Here is a 19,450-nt window from a genome sequence, read left to right on the forward strand (position 1 = left end):
TAAATACCTTAGCGGTACCTATGGTGGTTCGCTCCAGATTTTTCCGGAGCCCTTGCAATAGTTTAATGCACACGGAAACCACTACCGACGTTTAGCTGAGGTAAAAATAAAATACTTCCCTTCAATAGCTAGTCAATCTGTGCAATTTTGTCAATTTCAATCCAATATGGCGGTCGTGAAATGTGATTTCCATGGCTATTTCAGAGAAGTCGTCAATTACCAAATTGGCTAAGGGCGGTATTCACCGACATGGTTTAAACCTGTAGTTACAATTTTTGGATAAGAATCAACATAGATTGGTTAAAACCCTGAGTTTAACCAATCTGTGTCGATCTCTTATCGAAAAATTGTGACTATAGCTTAAACCGTGTCGGTGAATACCGCCCTAAGTGATATGATTGGCTGATATCAGAGGAAATAACGTTGCCGCTCAACTGGAATCGGAATACAGTCGAATCCTGGTATAACGAACTCCAAGAGACCGGAGAAATCACTTCGCTACAAAGAAATTTCGTTATAATGGAATTTCGGGTATTTGGCATTGCCGCTATTTAAACATATATGGGGGATTAGGAAAGTGTTCGTTAAAACGAGATTTTCGCTATAACGGTATTCGTTAAAACGGGATTAGACTGTACTACTTCTTCACCGCACACCAACTCAGGTCATATATCGCCATACGGCAATTTCCAATCAGTGGAAGTGGGTGGGAAATGGAGGTTCCATCCATCGATTATTTTCTGTATCGTATTTTGATTTTTATTTAAAAAAATGTACACTGCTCAAAACAATTAAGGGGACATGTATTATTTATTTCAATTTGCTAAATTTATTAAAATTTAGTTCATGATTAAGATTAGCTCTTGTGACACAACCTAACAATATTCTTTGTCAACATTTCATCTATTAAAATGTTTAAAAATTGCAATTAAATAAAAACTGCATTTCCCCTAATTGTTTTGTGAGCAGTGTACATACGCCGCTTGAAAAGCTTTCTATGGTGATGAGTTAGTTGGCGCTCACATCATTGACGGCTATTTTAGCAGCTCTAATGGCCGGGGGGCAGTGGTGCTGGAGCCATTGTGCTCGGGCAAACCGAGAATTTATTCAATAATCAGAATTTCCTAGACGAACACCCATTGGTCAACAACACTTGACTGAGCAGTCACTCAGGTCTATCGCCATGGGCAATTTACTACCTAGTGAGTTGTACCGGAAGTGTAAGCGGGTGTACTTAACAGTCTGAGTGCGAACCTAGTGTTTTGTCTGATTTGTCAGTGCTGCCCTCTATATTTCAGAATTGAGTGAAGGGTAAATGATTGAATATTTGTACCGTTTTTGTAGGCCTGTTGCTCTGTGTGGCGAGACTTTTTTAAACGGGGAGATCGGCTCGCATTCGCGCCTCGTAGTCGGGAACCACGTGCTCTGTACAGAAAAGTAACTTCAGCTGACCACCACTGTGGCGCCGTAGGGGCCTCTACTACTGCTACATTCTGAAGGTTATTTCAAACAAGAAACCGTTAAAATTCCTGAGAAATATGCAATATAAGTGTGAATGTTTTTGTGGGATCCCGGGACATAGCCCTGGTGGTTGCCCCAGCCAAGTTACGGGCCTGCATTAATTCCAAGATTCCTTTTGAAATATCTAATTTTGCGTTTATTTTTTTAAATTCTAATTATTTCCATTTCTAAACAGTGCAGTGCCGCTCATATTATAGCCACTAGAAATAGCCTTTTATTCCAGTCGTCTTAGCTCATATGATATCGTTTCAGTACCAGCGCTACAACTACGGGGCAGAGGGGAAGGAGGTGATTCCGGGAGCTGGACGAGAGTGGGCGCTGAGCTCACTCTTAAATTGCTCCTTTTGTATTACATGAGGCACCAAAATGTGTGCTTTGCTGTCTATATTTTGAGAAATAGAAATACATATAAGACTACCCCAGTAGCACAACGGTATCGGCATGCGTCGGATCGACGTCGATGCGACGCCGGTTCGTCGAGTGGATACCGAGCGTCGAAAGAGGTCGGAAATTTCTACGTGTCCGATACCGAACGGTATAGTAAAAATGTATTCAGTCGGTAAACGCCAAAATACCTTCATTTTTTGCTCTAAAATAGTTTTACTCTCACTTTTACAGCATTTCGTTTCGAAGGAGAATATTTTAAACGATAATTTGTTTCTTTTGAAATAATCTAAATTTTTCGCCCATCATAACGTCGCACTTGCCATTTATAACGACCGACAACGACAAAGAACGGTATAGGACACTACGCGTTTCTCCCCTCTCTCCCCTCCCGTCTTCCCTGTCAGTAAGCATCAACAAAGCCGGGCATTTTAAAAGCACGGCGTTAGTTACAAGCTGCGAAGGCCGGCGCTTTTATTGTTTATTAACGAAACAGTTGACGCCGAAGACAGCGTTTAGAGAAAAGGTAAGCATTATTTCACTATTGCTATCGAACTGTATGATAAATTTTCCAAGTATTAGATATTGTCAATGTTTATTTATTTATTTTACCGCCGTTTTTGATAAATCCGTTCCCTCCTGCTGGGCTGTGATCTTTGGCGGGCCCTTAGATCAGGTTAACATGGGCCCCCTGTAGTGAATTTACAATGTAAAAAAATAAATAAGGGTTGTCACGGCACTCTCTCTTGAGCCGTACGTGCCGTAACCTTGGAGCTGAGGCTATTTGAGCTCCTATGGCCCACATCTGGGGCGTAGCCATAAATTTCGTTCGGGGGGAGGGAGCCAAAGTGATAGAATAATAGATTTGGCCATCTTTTTCCCTTATATTCGATCATTTTCTCACATTTCGGGGGGGGGGGGAACCAGACCCCCAAGTTCCCCCCCCCCCGCTACGCCCTTGGCCCATATCCAGGGGTAGGGCGCTTAGACTAAGATCTGGGGCCCTTCTGTATTCATAGCATGGAAAAATCAAAAATGATGGTATTTTCCCCGGGGGGGGGGGGGGCCTGTCAGCCCCACCCTTGTGATGAGCCATGTTGAGCGCTCCCTATAAATTTTGCGCTGAGCCCCCAACCCATATTCACGAATATACACAATACCACAAACCATTCCTCCTGCCTACGGGACGATTAGGGATTTTCAGCCCCCTCAATATTTTTTTCTTGTTAATAATTTTCATGTCAAACTGAATGATCATGGGCAAGGCAAGGTTGTAGCGTTCCGTCTTGGGGTCCCTGTTAAAAGGTTGCAAAATAAGTAAACATATTTTTTGTGAGGCTCCATTTGGCCCGATGCCCCAGCCTATTTACAGGCCCGATTTTTTGCCATTTTGTATCCTAAGCCTCACCCGTGGGCTATCAGGGCAGGGGTTTTTATGTTCTCTGAAGTAAACTTTTGTATAATATTATGTATATTTTATATGAATTATATTTTTATGTAGAAATTAAAGTTATTGAATTTTGTCATGACAGAATTCAATCATCATGCCCTCCTTTTCCCTGAATGCAAGGGAGCATGCTTAAAATTGTTTAAAGTATGTACGTAATAAATCAAATATGAACATGGAAATTTATTTGAAATCTATAGTATATACTTATTTGAAATTTTACATGCTATGAGTTAAACTTGACTGAAACTTCAACACAATGTGATAATTGGCTATATAAAAATATCACTCTTTGGTCTTGGCACACTATTCTATACAGTGTTAAAATATTTCATCAATAACAATGTAACTTCTTTTGTCTCTGGCCACATTCCTTACTCTCTAGGTCACTCTCATGCTTGCACACTCTGTTGTTCTTTTTTTTTTGCCTCACAGCCTAGTTCATTGCTCTTTAAGCCAATCCCATGCTTATACACACTAACAAACCTGACCCCCAGCCAATGATTTGGCTGTAGTTAGCATGTTTACAAATCACATATCGCTCTCTGTAATTGTATCTTTACCCAAAACATTATAAAAACTATTCCATCACTCAAAATCAGACATTGTATCAACAACCTTGGGGTTAAAAAATCTTTTTTATCATGAAATGGTTCCAACTTTCCCAAAAACTAATGTAATTGCAAAGAAGCCAGAGCCACATTTTTGTTCGATAAATTCAAGATCCTTATTTCTCTCTTCTTTTGTGACATTAATTCCCTATTAGAAGTTAACACTGACGAGCTTATAATAAATGCATAAAAGTGTGCATCTGTTAATTATTTTTCATATATATTTTTATATTCTGATGACAAAACCGTTGTATTGTTTGATGTTGATGCTTCTTTTATCTTCAATTGCAGCTTTTTCCATGCCAATACACATTCAGCTATGGAGCAGTTGTGTGTGTGTTCCTTTGTACAAAATAGTTAATTAATTGGCTATTGGTTTCAGAATTGCAATTATGTCCTTGACATTTCTTTTTTAATAAATATTTAAGATTTCACTAGAGATGTTACTATCTGAGATCTGTGGTCTTCACAAACTTTGGTAACAACTGACGAATTTTTAACATAATATTCAAGAGAATCACAATAAGTATTGTATTCCATCATACCTCTGCAGGAAGACCAATGCACTTCCACCTTACACATGATACCATGCTTTTGAGAGATGATTGCGGAAGAATCTAAATATACTTTTAACATGCTTTGTTACATCAGTTTTAACCAAATCTTCGACTAACAAGTTTAAAATGTGGGCACTGTAGCAATATGTAAGTCCCGAAAAGCCAAGCTTTTCATCCAGGGTCTTTCTGGATGAAACCATATTTGCAGTAACAAAATTTGATATGTTACATATGAAGTTTTCTTCTGTTGACTTCACTGAACTAAAAACCACATTTGCTAAATAATTTCCAGCATGTGATAAGTCAGATGAGTCAATAGTATCAACATAGATGGCTTTACCACACTATTTGATAACACACAGAATTTATTCATTATCCATCCATTCATCGCCATGCAATTTTTGATTTTCTAAGTCAACTTATAATATACATTATAATATAAAAATATTTGAAAATGCATTTAAATTAATTGATATTTAAAATAATCTAATAACAATTTAAATCACTTTAGAGCTGCATAAATAATTTTATTCAATTACAACAGATAATTTTTCACATCTGAAAAAAATTGATTTAAATCATGATTTAAACTGCTGATTTAAATCACTACAACCCTGATCATTTTGTCACACACTCACCCGATTTCTTGCTCTCTCCAGGTCACTCCCATATTCACACCCTCTAAATCACTTTTTGTTACTCCTATGCTTGCACACACTGTTACTCATGTGCTTGCACATTCTTTTTGCTGCATAGTGACTTAGTTCCATGATCTCTTGGTAGAGTGGGAAGGTTGAATGACATGACCAGTTGACTACTTGACCAGTCATTCCTTAAATTTGCAGCCCCTTTGAAATTTTCGCCTTGAGCTATAGTCCACTTAGCCTCTTTGTGAATACGCCATTTGGGGGTACCTTACCAGATTCCTGTCTGGGGGCCATCTTCAAGATGTAAAGAGGGGGGCATGCCTACTTGGTGATGTTGAAAATATTTATTAGCCCATTAACTTATATATAGATCATGGGGCCTCTGATATACTAATCTGGACCCATAATCGCTCAGAGCAGGATTTTTTATGTGGTTCTGTGTAGTATATTTCTAATGTAAGTGAACAGTGATTACATTCTTTTTCAGCTCCCCTTTCCACTCTATATGCAAGGGGCTATGATTAAAATTGTTCAAAGTATGTTCGTGAAATATTAATAAGCAAATGTATACTTTGAAATTTTTATACCACATGTACCTATTTGGAATTTTTCTAGGAGTTAAACATGACACAATGAAACTGCGATACAATGATAATTCCCTATATAATGATACCATGCTGTCGTCTCTCACTATTCCACCAATAAATCATGTGCAACGGTAAGTATTTTTCTTTTTCTTTAAATACCATTCAATTGGAATTTTACCTTTTATGATATTTTATTATTTTAAATAAAAGTTGTATCAGAAAAAAAGGAATCAACATGCGTTCTAATCTGTTGGAAACTGATGTTCAACTGCAGGGGCGTAGCCAGAAATTTCGTTCGGGGGGGGGGGGACCAAAGTGACAGAACAATGGATTTGGCCATCTTTTTCCCTTTTTTCGGTCATTTTCTCACATTTCAGGGGGGGGGGGGGAACCAGACCCCCAAGTTCCCCCCCCCCCTCGCTACGCCCTTGTTCAACTGCCATGGGGGCAAATGTGGTTAAAATGGTAAACTTGTATAATACAACCTTGAAAAAGTTAGTGAAAATTAATTATCAAATATTTTTAGTACAGACAATTCCTACAATAATGATGGTAATTTTGTATAATTTGTAATATAATTTAAGATGTACAGTATATATGAAGTTAATGCATTGAACGATTATTCTCGGAGTGTGATTGTGCAGCTGATTGCTATACAGGGTTGTCATGAAGGAAATATTGCTGAGTTGGAATATCCCTCATATCATATATATGGCCTTGCTACGTTGAAATAATCTGTTTTTACAGTTAATAAAACCTTGACATAGAAAGTCCAAGCATAGGTCTCCATACACAACTAAAAGAAATAAAAATAATTTGAATTGTACACAAAATGGTTTCAAAGTGGTGCATTTGTTTGTAGTTTATGTGTACAATTGCAGACTATTTATATAACTTGCAATAAAATAAGGAGTAAAATCAAATTTCAGGATACAATGTAAAGAATATTCATAAGTACAGTATAAATGTGTTTTTTTTTTTTTAAATTACAGTTTTTCCTGTGCAACTGTGCTTAGGTTTTTGAAAATGTGATTGTGGAGACTTGAGCAAAAATTAGTGGAGCTTCTGCATTAATTTTCATTTCAAAAACCATGTTTTGAACAATTTAGAGTGAAAATTAATTATCAATATTTTTAGTATAGACAATTCATACAACCTGAAAATTAGTTTATCAAATGAACAAAACATTGCTTTAAATCTTGACCTCTACAAAAGATCAAGATTTAAAGCAAGATCTGAGTATATTCTTGTATATGCACACACACATAGTTTGTAATTTTTTTACTACATTTTGTCTTATTTTCATTCTATAAAACTGAATTTGTTCGGCTAAGAGTCATCCAGTAAATTTCAGTCACTGTTTAGAAAGTCCAAATCAATCCAGAAATCAGATTTTTTTAACGTGAAGCTCAAGATGAACACCCGCTGATGCAAAACATTTCCAACATCCAGTGCAAATGTATCAGTAGCTATTATTTTTTGTGGTATTCGTGTGATTGGTCTGAGAGATTATTTTGATGTTAGAGAATATGATTTTTTCACACCATAAAGTTATCAAAGATATTGGTGGTTCAACATTTCAATATATACCTATTTAAAATTATCATGATTTCATGAAATATTGTTGGGGGGGGGGCGGCTTGAGCCAGTGAAAAGTTGCACCTGCAAATTATACTCATAAAATATATTTCTCTAATGTAGGCTACTATCAAAATATTCTCAATATTCAATAAATTAAAAGAAATGTATTTTCAATGTTTTATAGGTTTTGTCTGAAACATAAGATTGCTGAAATTTTTTGCTGGCATGAAGCACCCTGTTCCATGTGCAATAAAAGTTCGCAGCTGTGTTAAAAAAATTTATCAATATTTGAAAATATCTCTTTAAGAACTTGTATATGGAGCAATATTAAATCATGTCTAATAATTCTATTTGTGCTCGCTTTATCTTTGCTCTCTTCATTTAAACCGCAGAAAACTGGAACTAGTTTTATTTGAACAGGTCATATAAAATGCATTTAAAATTATTGGTGGTGTGTTCAAATGGCCTGAATTTCTAGAATCCTGTACGTATATAGTGTGAGGTAAGTATGCCAGTAATAGGCTTCCTTTTTCAAGTTTTAAAAAATATATATCAAAAGTTATGAGAAAACTCTGTAGCTTTTTTTACCATATACCAAGCTATATTCTTTCAGTTGCCGTTCGGTGTCCAAGCTGGTTTTGAAAAAAAAAATTAGGTGGAAAAAGGATGCCAATAATCAGTCAAAGCAAGACATTTCATTTTGCACTAAGAGTAATAATTTCATATTCTAAATACAAAATTGATTGTGCTTTAAAGACGTTAAACAAATTGCACTTGAAGTTGAAAGGGTGGCGGCCTACTCTAGGGTGAATCATTTTCACATTATTCAAATTGTATGACGTGACATTGTAATCAGGCCTACCAATCTTGCTGAAGTGATACCCTCCTCTGTGAACAATCTTAAATACATTTTGCTTTCAAACATACTATATCTTTTAAGAGAATTCTTTTCTATCTACATACAGATATTAAGACAAAAAAAAAATAATGAGACTAAATTCCTGCAGAAGCAACTTCTCGAATGCTTAAATATAAAAAAAATGAAGCTTAGAGAAAACAGAAAAAGCAAGAATTGGAAAAGAAAAGAATAAATAAAAAAATAAAACTCAAAATAAAAATAAAATAAATAATAAAAATTAAAAAAATAAAAGCTCTCTCAAAAATACCTATAACTACATGCCTGTTTCAAGAAATAAAAGAAAAATAATTGCTCAAGGTTTTTGAGTTTGACAGGAAATAATAGGCGTTTTGTTCATGTACAAAATTATGTGTCTACATAATACGTCCAGATATTATTGCATTATTTCCCACAGTTGAAATCGAAAGAGCAGCACCTTGTTTTTCTGTGGATAAAAAATATCACCTGTGAAAGAATACAAGAAAGTCAAATTTTCATTTTAAATTATACCAGAGACCTATTCCATTTATAATATTTTTCAGTGATGTTTCTTTTTACAATTTTGTCAAGCCTATTGCATATATTTCATTGTTTTCATTCAATATCTGGGTGGCCATTTACTGCTATATGGACTGTAAATATTTTATTTATATAATTCTTAGCAGTCAAAATTTGATCTAATAACAATAACAGATGAGTTTGAATTATAATAAATTATTATACAAATAATTATTTCAAATATTAAAAATAACATTAAATATTTTGAACTGGCACACTTACTTTTTGTAGCAGTACGTTCTATTTTTTACGTTCAGAACACATAAGTGTTTCGTATAGTAGTATAGAAACTGAATTCTGAATGTAACTAGAACTTATGCATCAGAGTTTTTCAACTAGTGTGCTACGTGAGAATTGTAGTTATGCCATAAACATTTTTTAAGGAAATTATCAGATTAATTTTTAAAAGAAGTCTGAAGCCGCAGATATTGATTATACAATATCTGAGTACTATACACCCATCCTCCGGGAACACTTCGATATATCTATGAGATGGGAAGCGGGGTGTGTCCGGTCTTCAAAGGTCAAAGTATCTGAGTACTTAAGTGCGAGGAATTTAATTCTTTTTTTCAAATTAGATGTATGTGTAAGAGGGGAAACTGAGCAATTTTGAGAGAAAAAAAGCAATAGTTTTTTTTTTAAATATTGGCCATGGTTCATTTCTGTTATTACTTAATGGAAGAATTTTCAAGAATTGCACAAAAAAAAAAGGCATATAGAAATACCTCTGTTCTTGTTATCATACGTTATCATATTTATGGAAAGCAACCTTTTTTGCATTTCATTTGATACTATGGAACGCAGAAATCTATTACAAATAATAAGTCTTACAAGAAGATATTTAAACCTATCCCTGCTCAAAATTCAACCTAGAAAAAGCAGACATTGTAAACTGTATTAACTTGGATTTAACATTAAATTAACGGCAGATTGAGTTTTTGAATTTGAATTTATTTTTTGTGACCGATTATAGTAAATAGTTATTTAAAACATATTTTGTGACAATCATAACAAAAAATTATGTTTCTATTTTATATGAATTTAAGTGTGCCGCAGGATGAAGAAAGGGCCGACTTCTCGAAATAGAAATGTGGCGACATGTTTTATAGTAATAACAAATCATAGCTAACGTAATCGTAAACGTCAAACTACGTCGACAAATGTATGACATTTTTATATCGACGTCGGATTCGCTACATCGAACTGTACAGACAAATATATGCCATTTTTACGTAGAACGACATCGGTAAACGACGTCGAACGGTCTCGGGAGAGATATAGTTCGACGTCGGATTCGCTACATCGAACTATACAGACAAATATATGCCATTTTTACGTAGAACGACATCGGTAAACGACGTCGAACTATGTCGGGGTCAGATATAGTTCGACGTCGGATTTCGGCAGGTCGAACTATACAGACAAATATATGCCATTTTTACGTAGAACGACATCGGTAAACGACGTCGAACGGTATCGAAATCTCTACGTCGTTCTATATTGATGTGCTACTGGGGTAGGGTAACCAGAGCCAGGGCAGCATGGTCTTAAGAGCAGCATGGGCCGCTGGCCAAGTGATTTTTTTCTGAGGCCCTACTCGACAAATTAACTACTTCTCATCATCGGCGGAGATAGACTTGGAAGTCTGGGGGGGGGGGGCACGATGATGATGATGCCAATTCACATATGCATATATACATTAGATCACTTAATTTCACCTTTGACGCTGGGCCCCCCCCCCACATCTCCGCCCATGCTTCTCATTTTGTTGAGGCCCCTCTTCTCGTGAGGCCTCCTGGCCGTACCCTGGTGGGCCCTTGCGTTTAGACGGCGCTGACCAGAGCTATGCCTCCTATAGGAGGACGGTTGGTAACCCTATAATTATATAAGACTATAAGAAAGAAAGAGGAAAACAAACGCTGAAATTTATAGTTTCGAACGTATTTAACAGATGGCAGCACACGATGCCCTTTTCTTTTTCTTCAAAATGAAACTAAAACTATAAGAACATAGAGCTTGCAGTGGACTGTGTTTCAATTCAATACAGAAAGGAAAAACCTTACATCTGTGTGGAATTGCTAATCTTTGTTGAGGTAAAGGTATAAGATTATATTCGTTTCCTAATTGTTATTATGTACAAGTGATCTATTCATCGTAACATGATCTGTAATTGTGCCGCTGGTCACGGTAAAAGTGCTTTGTAACTGCGCCTCAAGTGGTCAGTACTGCGCGTCACTTAACCCTTAACCAGCGAGGTGGATGTCATTTTTGCCCCCCCCCCCGCAATCTTTACGTTTTGCCACCCCTTGAGAACGGTGGCAGATGTCAGTCGGTCGAGGCCCCGGGCGAAATAGAAAATATTAAGTCCCCTTAAATTGGAAAAAGTGTGAAGTTTGGGATTTTCGGAGCCCTTTAGAAGTCGTGCCCACGGAGAGCGTCCGGTGCCCCCGGCGTTTACAAATCTACCCCTGCTTGAGAAGGAAATGCATCTGGACCATCTTGTTTTCAGTACCTTTCAATCTTTCAATCTAGTTGTTTACACGTGTTTGACAAATTTATGATGTTATTCTACTTTTTCTTTCCTCTATATCATAAAGTTTACGCGGAAACTTTGATCAATGATTTATAGAGGGAAATACTTGGGGTCAAAATGACCACACCACTTGTGTTATCAATAGAGCCCGGCAGGGCCGGATTAAGATGTTTGAAGGCCCTAAGCACTTAAATAATTTTGCTGCCCTCCCTTTATACGTATATTTTACACATTGTTGAATCTATCAATAGAAAAAAAACATTGAATGGAACTTTGTATTTCAGAAATAACTAATCCAAGACCAGCAGTGGATCCAGAAGTAAGTTGGGGAGTAATCATCCCTCCCAAAATCCGTATAATATGATAGTAGACAGTAGCATGGATATCTCTAGATGATGACTGCCCCGGGGCGAGGCAACATCGATTGTCGTTCGGAGTGTTAAATGCATGCCTTCCTGGAAACCTCTGAACTGTCGAACTGTCATGTTTCCCTAAGGAGGCTTGAGAATTTTTCAGTCGTAAACATTACCATCTGAATCATTGTCTCATATATTCCGGAAGACGGATATACAATGTGTAAATTCTAAATATTTTGACAATTTTTACTACTGAGCTTCCAAAAAAAAAAGTACGCTTCTCTCTGATTTTTTTTTCTCAATCTAATTATTCACCTAATACAGTACCAACATTAGAGATATTTTGTTTCATGAACGGAGCCGGATCTTGAATCCTGCGAAGTACGTGGCCGCAAAAGGTGCCAACTGGAAACGGTGATTTCATTAACAACCAAAACACCATTCGCTTACACTTGAAAAATGTCCAGAAGCGACCCTGTTCGTGAATAGAGAGTTCGTGCATGAAAACATTTAAGAGCACAAATTTCCGAACATTTAGGATGTAGGCTACGTTGTTTACAGCCCCGGTAGTTCATTGCAAACTATTAAATAAGTTAGATATCTGAGGTTTAGGCTGATTGCAGCTAGTGTTGTTAATATTCGATACCCCCCTATTCCAGAGCGTCTTTTTGAATTTCGAATTTGAATATTCAAATATTAAGATTGCAATCTTGGATTTTGTTTGTGGCAAGAAACTCTTGGTTTTAAACAAGTAACAACATTGAAGAGCTCATATACAATGAATCCCACTTATAGCGTTTCCGTCCACATCCCCCCCCCCTCCCCACATCCTGGAGCAGGGGCCCCCAGGCTGAGATCTTTAGCGGGCCCCAAGCCAGACTTTTCAGTTGCCCTTCTGTAATGAATTTATTGCAAATGATGGTTATTGTCCCGGATCCCAGGGCTGGAGCCCTGTCAGCAGTGCTGTCTTAACGTATGGACCCACCCGGGCACGGCCCGTGGGGCCTCGACAGAAAAGGGGGCCTCCCAAAAATGAGATATAGTTGAAAGTATCTAGGAGCATACATGTAAGCTTGCCTGGTAGGGCCTGAGAAAAATCACGTGGTCCCCGATGACGTTTCTCAGTTCAACAAATTTTTTTTTACCTTCCAACTCGGATGTAGCACCCTTTCCTAGAGAGGTGGCACATGTGGCTGCACAAGTCGCACGGCCTCTGTGGGGGCTGAAAGACTTCAGTGTAGTTTCTTATAATTTTTGTTTTTTTCATACTATAAATTCTTTATCGGGGGGACCAGTGAAAAATCTAGCCTCTAAGGCCCCAACAAAGATCCCAACCTAGCGACCGCTGCTGCAGGACGTGGGTTTGATAAATGCATCCAGTCTTCCCGACTGGGCCAGTACGTCTTATAAATATTGTATCTAGGAAGTAACAATTTTAAGGAAATTAAAATTAATTCAATACTCTAGAATACTTTAATTCATTTTTAAAAATATTGTTGGTGCTGCCACCTACTTTCAAAATCAAAAGTGCCTTATTTAGTATTAGTATGTGGTGATGACGAAGCTCAGGTATAAAAAACAATTCTTCTCATTCAGCTTTGCTGCTTATAAATAGGCTGACCATATTTCTTCGAGAGAAATACGGGACATCGGGATTCCAAATACGGGAAAATACGGGACATCGCCAATTATCGCCAAAAACGACGCCAAAACCAAACGAGTTGCCAAATATTGTTGAGATTACGGAAAATCACAATGGCGGGAAATGATGCATTACTACAAGTAGCAGTGGATCAAAATGTATTCCACGAAAAAAAAAACGTTCACCATGGCAAATGTGGGAGATTAATATTCTCATATATAATAGTAATTATCATAAAATAATTTCTGAGTTGAAAAATAATGTCAATCTTTGACTTCAATACAGAATAAAAATTCAAGTAGGCTTCGTGTAAAATACGGGAAAAACCGGGACACTTTTGCCAAAAAGTCGGGACGGCCAAAAAAACAGAAAATACCGGGACTGTCCCGGGAAATACGGGACGTATGGTCACCCTACTTATAAACAAAGCTTATAAACTGACCTGAAAGATCAAATTTCCAGTTCAGTAATTTTTTCACGACCCAAAGAGACATCCAAAACAAAAGAAAAAACACTCTCCACAACAGCAAACGACAGGCACTGAGCTATCAGTAAAGTTTACTTATAGCTCAGTGACGACAGGTAAGATCGAAAAAAGTGAATTTTTCCACACTCCCCTTTATAGTAATGTGCTGCCATCTAATCTGAAATTTAAAAGTGACTGGTGATGATGAAGTTTAAAGTAAAAAAACTATATTCTTTATTCCGCTAAGTTCCCTATAAACAAAGCTCATGAACTGAACTGGGGATTTAAACTGAATGTTCGGTTATTTTATTTGAGCATAAGGAGACGTCCAAAGCAAATAACCTCTTAATGAGCAGACGACAGACGGTTTGTTCGGTTCCTTAGAAGCTTAGCTCACAAACAGAACTGGAAGTTCGAATTTTCAGTTCGGTTATTTTTTAAGAACACAAGGAAAAGTCGAAAACAAGTAACCTGGAGAGAAGCAGACGACAGACGGTTTGTTCGGTTCCCTATGAGCTAAGCTCGCAAACAGAACTGGAAGCTCGAACCGCCAGTTCAGTAATTATTTCAGGACACAAGGAGAAGTCGAAAACAAGTAAGCAGAGTAAACAAGAGAAGCAGACGACAGAGATGCCGAGGCTTGCATCGAGCTTATATTACTGGAGGGAGTATCCAGCCGGCGCGACTGCAGCGACATCAAATGTGAGGCGTGATTCGGCGAAAACAAAGTTCCCGCCTGGCAATTTGCACAGTTCGGTCTCTAAATATTGGGTTTTAAAGATTAAAAAAAACGACAGAGAACTCATCTAAAGGTGAAAAAAGAGTAAAATATTTTTTTCATTAATATTGGAATCATTTCTTGAATTTTCCTTCATTAATTCTGGAATTATTTCGTTTACTAATTATTATTTCTTTCATTACTTCTGAAATAATTGCTTTCATCAATTCCGGATTTATTTCTTTCATTAATGCTGAAATTATTTTTTTCATTAATGCTGGGATTATTTCTTTCATTGATTCTGAAATTATATCTGATTAATTCGTTTTATTTCCTGGGTACATTTCAATCATATCTGTTCATTTTTGAATCATGAAAATTCCGTTCAAAAAATTAACTGTGCCGCACGTCACTCAACTGACATGTAAATCTGTGCCTTTCAAAATTACTCTTAGAAAGCATTTTCAGAACTAATGAGAATAATAATTCTCCAGAATCAATGAGAAATAATTTTGGGATTATCGAAAGGAATAAATATTTTTAGGTGGAATAAAAAAGTATTTTGCAAAATTTATGGAAATTCACAATTAATGAAATATATTTTAAGAAGTCGTGGAAATTCATATTTAATAATAAAAGAAATGTGTTTTTTTAATAAAATTCACATTTGATAGGAAAAAAATTATTTCAATGAGAATTCTCATATTTAATGAGAAAAAACAATTTTTCAAGTTGGAGAAAATTGATATTTACTGAAAAAGAAAATGATTTCAGAATTAATGTAACTTTTCATATTTTATGGAAAATATTTTCAGAATTAAGTGATTTAAATGTGCCGCGGGCCACTTAAGTGCTATACAATTGCGCCGCGGGTCAATCAAGTATCCTGGAACTGTTTCGCAGACTACTCAAGTGATCTTTAAAATGTGCCGTGGATCACCCAATTGATCTGGAAATGTGGCACGAGCCACTTAAATGCCCTAGAAATGTGGCACGAGCCACTTAAATGCCCTAGAAATGTGGCATGAGCCACTTAAATGCTCTGGAACTGTGTCGCGGACCACTCGAGTGATCGTAAACGTGCTGTAGGTCGCTTAAGTGATCTCTGGAAATTTTGCAGCAGGCTGATCGAGTGATCTGGAATTGTCTCGTGGGTCACTCAAGTGATCTGAAAATGTGCCGTGGGCCACTTAAGTGATTTGTAAATGTGCTGCATAATTTTCACAAAATTAGGTTTGCGTGTCACGGGCCACATCAGATGACTTCGGGGGCAGTGCCGTCTTAACGCATGGGCCCAACCAGGCACGACCCTGGGGGCCTCACAAAAATCAGAACTGGTTAAAATTCTGGAGAGTTTGTCAGGTAAGGTCTCAGAAAAATCACTTGGCCTGGGGGCCCACTACGCTCAAGACGGCCCTGCTTCGAGGGCCGTAGTTTAGGCATCTGTTTGTTATATATACCGTAGTATATTTGGCATTTGGTCCTCAGTCTTCATACAAACATTTTGTTTTGGCCTAACGCATTGGCTCGTTTGGCGAGAGGTTATGCAACCTACATTTATAAATGATACAGATGACATTATCATTTCTATTTTTTTTCCATAGGATGATCACGAAATTGCTGAACTTCTTGAAATCAGTCCTTGTATACATCGGCGAAATCATCATCAATGAAGTCCCGTCAGACAGAAACGACGTGACCGTGGTGAGCATTGGATGGGTGCCGAACCATGACGCCAGAGCCGGGAAGTGGGTGATCATCTGTAGCCAAATGGGCAACGGCAACAACGCGGCACTGACGGAACTGGACGAAACCTGGGGATCCATCAAACTTCAAGTACTGCTGCGCCGTATAACCGCGGCCAGTTGCTCGACTGCAATCAATGGCCTGGATTCGTCTTGGCGCGGAGAGAAGCGCACGTTCGGGGTCATCAAGTGCTACACCAAGGATTTCACCAACGTAAAAGAGGTCAGAAATTGCGCGGAGGCGATACGAGGAGTCATCAGTGACGGTCAAAAAATCCTGTACTACAAGACTAACGTCGAGAGGAAACGCGGCGAGGCCGGAATAAAGAGCTACGCGGATTCGGCCCTGTACGTTCACAATCCCAACGGTGAACTTTACGCTCGCAATGAATTCGGTAAATTCGTGAAGTTGACACCAGGCAAGACGTTGAAAAGTGCCATTCCGGGAAGGTTGAGTAGACTCTTCAGGCAACCGGTGCTCTTCACCAAAGGCATTAAAATGAAGATTTATTGTTTTATTGTGCTCATCATCACCCTGTGGGTTTTATTTTAAAGCCATACCTAGGGTTTACCATTTGGTCTGTAGTAAGTCCAGTACTCCCTCCGAAGTCTGAGAAAATGGCCTACATGTGTAAAATAACATGGTTAAGTCTATTTGTCTACCACGTTGGTGTTTTCCCCTCCCAATACCAGTTATCCTCTCCTACGGAAGAAATTAATGGCTACGGCCATAATTTTACAATGTCAACCAGTCCCAAAATATCTCTTACGAAAGAATTTCCTGACAACTGCCTTGGTTATAATTTTCCAATATCTTCAGAATATCAGTCGTCCTTCCCCACAAAAGCAATTCTTGTCTACAGCCATGGTTATAATTTTCCAATATTTCAACCAGGCGTCCCCCCCCCCGAAAGAAATTTCAAGCCATGGTTATAATTTTTCACTATCTTCAACCAGCCCCAAAGTTCGTTGTTCTCCCCTCCGATAGAAATTCCTGGCCACAGCCATGGGTATAATTTTTCAATGTCTTCAACCAGGCTGTTGGAATCCTAGGCCAGAGGGTTCGAAATTTGAATTTAGAGGTCTTGGACAGAGTTTGTTGAAAACTGTCAAAATGCAATCAAAAATTTTTGCCCGATTGTAGCCCCCAAAATATAGCGACCCTGTGCATCTGCCTATGTCTGGCCCTCCCTGATCTTCAACCACTTCAGCATGATCATGAATCAGACTTGAAAACTACCCATCTTAATGGAATACAATTGCGGGCCACTTCAAGGGGAGGTGCATCTCGTAGGGTTAAGGAACCTATATAGTGTTTTATCTGAGGAAATCCTGAATTTTAATTCCATCTTTGAAGTTTTTTCTGTATAGCCGTACCAATTATTTTGCATATATTAAAAGATATATTTGTACATTAAGGTGTCTTATATTGCGTAAATAAAAAAAAATTCCCAAGGAAATGACGGGTGAAAGTGAATCTTCCCCCCCCCCCCATAGTGTTAAATGGCATATTTTGGCAATGGGTTGCATCTTGACATGTACAATTTGCTCTCCTCATTTTAGCGGCAGAGTTCTGGATCTCCCACTGCAGAATGTACAAAAAAACTGCAGAAATACTCCTCAGTATTTCTCCAAATTAGCCGACATGCTGCCAAACGAAAGGGACGCCAGATTTTTAAATGTTGGTGAGTGGTTCGTTCCTGGCATGCCGGGAAAAGCAAAGTTTGATAAGGATCACACTATATGCATTCAGCCAATTCAATGGATTTTTATAATATACAGTAAAATCTCGCTACAATGATACTCAATATAACGATAAATCCGTCTACAATGATATTTTTCAAATCTTGTTTGGAATTGATTGAGATAGACAGCTTTTTCCTCAGCCCAATATATCAAGGAAACCGATATTTTCTTGATTTTATGCTAAGAAGTCGGAAACAAAAGTCCTTTGGTCTCCACCGGGACTTGAACCCAGGCCTTCTTGAAAACCGGGCAAGCATGCTACAATCTACACCATTGGAGATAAGGCCCTGCCTTCCTTATTTCATGCACTGGTACTGAAGTACAGGCATTAAGAGTCTTCAGCAAATGGCCTCCAGGTGGGACAGTAGAGATATACAGATGACTTTTCTTAGCCCAATATACTTGTATCAATGAAATATATATTTCCTGTATTTTATGCAGAGGTTTTTACGCATTCCTCTCTTGCAAGAGGGGCCCTGGATTTGAGTCCAGGCGGAGACCGGATGACTTTTTTTTCCGAGTTCACCTCAGCATAAAAACCATAAAATATGTTTCCTTGATATCTTGGGATGAGGAAAAAAAACCCCATCAATCTTTATAATGTAATTATTCATCTCGCACTGAGGAAACGTCCAACCATAACCAAGAGGTACAAAAGTTTTATTACACGTACGCACACACCAAATAATATACAATCGATCACTTCAATGTACAAAAAAAAAGTTCTTCATTCGTAACAAAAAAAAAGCACTGGATAATCTCGATAAATATTATCATAAATTACGCAAAGGCTTACATAAGTCTTCGAGTGGCACATTTTGTTTTAAAAAGCTTTCATAAAAGATATGTCGTCATTTTTATCGATGACTTTTGGTCGTTGAAAATTGTGTAAATCATTTTTTCCGTAGTAAAAAAAAAAAAGTAGTACAAACTTCTCCCTCGATACTTTCTATGCTTACACCATTGTTCTTGGCTCATACTCGTTCCTTTCTCTTAGTCTGTACTTTCTTGTTAGGCACGCACCAAAGTTCAAGAAAAACATTTGCTGCTTTAGAAGTAGAAAATAATCAAGCACGCTTTTTATGCATATAATAGAAATACATTTCATTCAGGTATTCTTATTCATAAACTAGCTCTTATGGCAAATATTTACAAGAACGAATAAAAATTTAAATTTCTGCCGAATATAAACGAAAACTTAGTTCAGAAGTGAAAGAAAACTCTCTCTGCTTACAAAACTCATAGCTGCTGTAAATATAGTGAATGAAACATCTCATACGTATGACGCATATCACTGACTTTTTGATAAATGAATTTTCAAGCTCTCACAAAGGTATCAGTGTCATATCGGTAGCCGTTTACAACCATTTCTAACCTTTCATAGCTGCCAAGTTCGGAGGAGAATGAGATTTTCACGTGGATCCAAATTTCGTACAAAAAGAAGTCACACAAC

At 37.6% G+C, this 19,450-nt stretch overlaps 1 protein-coding gene and 1 long non-coding RNA gene across 2 annotated transcripts; both read left to right on the forward strand.

Moving 5' to 3' along the window:
* Positions 1–1,953: 1,953 nt before the first annotated feature.
* LOC149079871 (uncharacterized) lies at positions 1,954–7,680 on the forward strand. Its single transcript, XR_016193697.1, has 3 exons — positions 1,954–2,431; positions 5,783–5,885; positions 7,520–7,680. It is a non-coding gene; the product is annotated as an uncharacterized LOC149079871 (long non-coding RNA).
* Positions 7,681–11,351: 3,671 nt separating this feature from the next.
* Positions 11,352–17,661, forward strand: LOC149079872 (uncharacterized). Its single transcript, XM_089239939.1, has 3 exons — positions 11,352–11,387; positions 11,421–11,458; positions 16,111–17,661. Exons 1-3 carry the CDS (start codon positions 11,352–11,354, stop codon positions 16,802–16,804), a joined length of 768 nt encoding a protein of 255 aa, XP_089096065.1. The 3' UTR covers positions 16,805–17,661.
* Positions 17,662–19,450: the final 1,789 nt, after the last annotated feature.

This window comes from Pholcus phalangioides, unplaced genomic scaffold (assembly GCF_987345545.1).
Source record: "Pholcus phalangioides strain wild (caught in Gottingen) unplaced genomic scaffold, Ppha-v1.0 ptg000012l_1, whole genome shotgun sequence".
Taxonomy (NCBI): Eukaryota; Metazoa; Arthropoda; class Arachnida; order Araneae; family Pholcidae; genus Pholcus; species Pholcus phalangioides.

What these genes read in the sequence shown, in the direction of transcription:
- LOC149079872 (XM_089239939.1), top strand. Translation starts at nt 11,352, where the DNA reads ATGTTATTCTACTTTTTCTTTCCTCTATATCATAAA. An exon ending in TCTTTCCTCTATATCATAAA is followed by an intron (nt 11,388 to 11,420) that starts GTTTACGCGGAA and finishes AATGATTTATAG; the next exon opens with AGGGAAATACTTGGGGTCAA. An exon ending in AAAATGACCACACCACTTGT is followed by an intron (nt 11,459 to 16,110) that starts GTTATCAATAGA and finishes TTTTTTCCATAG; the next exon opens with GATGATCACGAAATTGCTGA.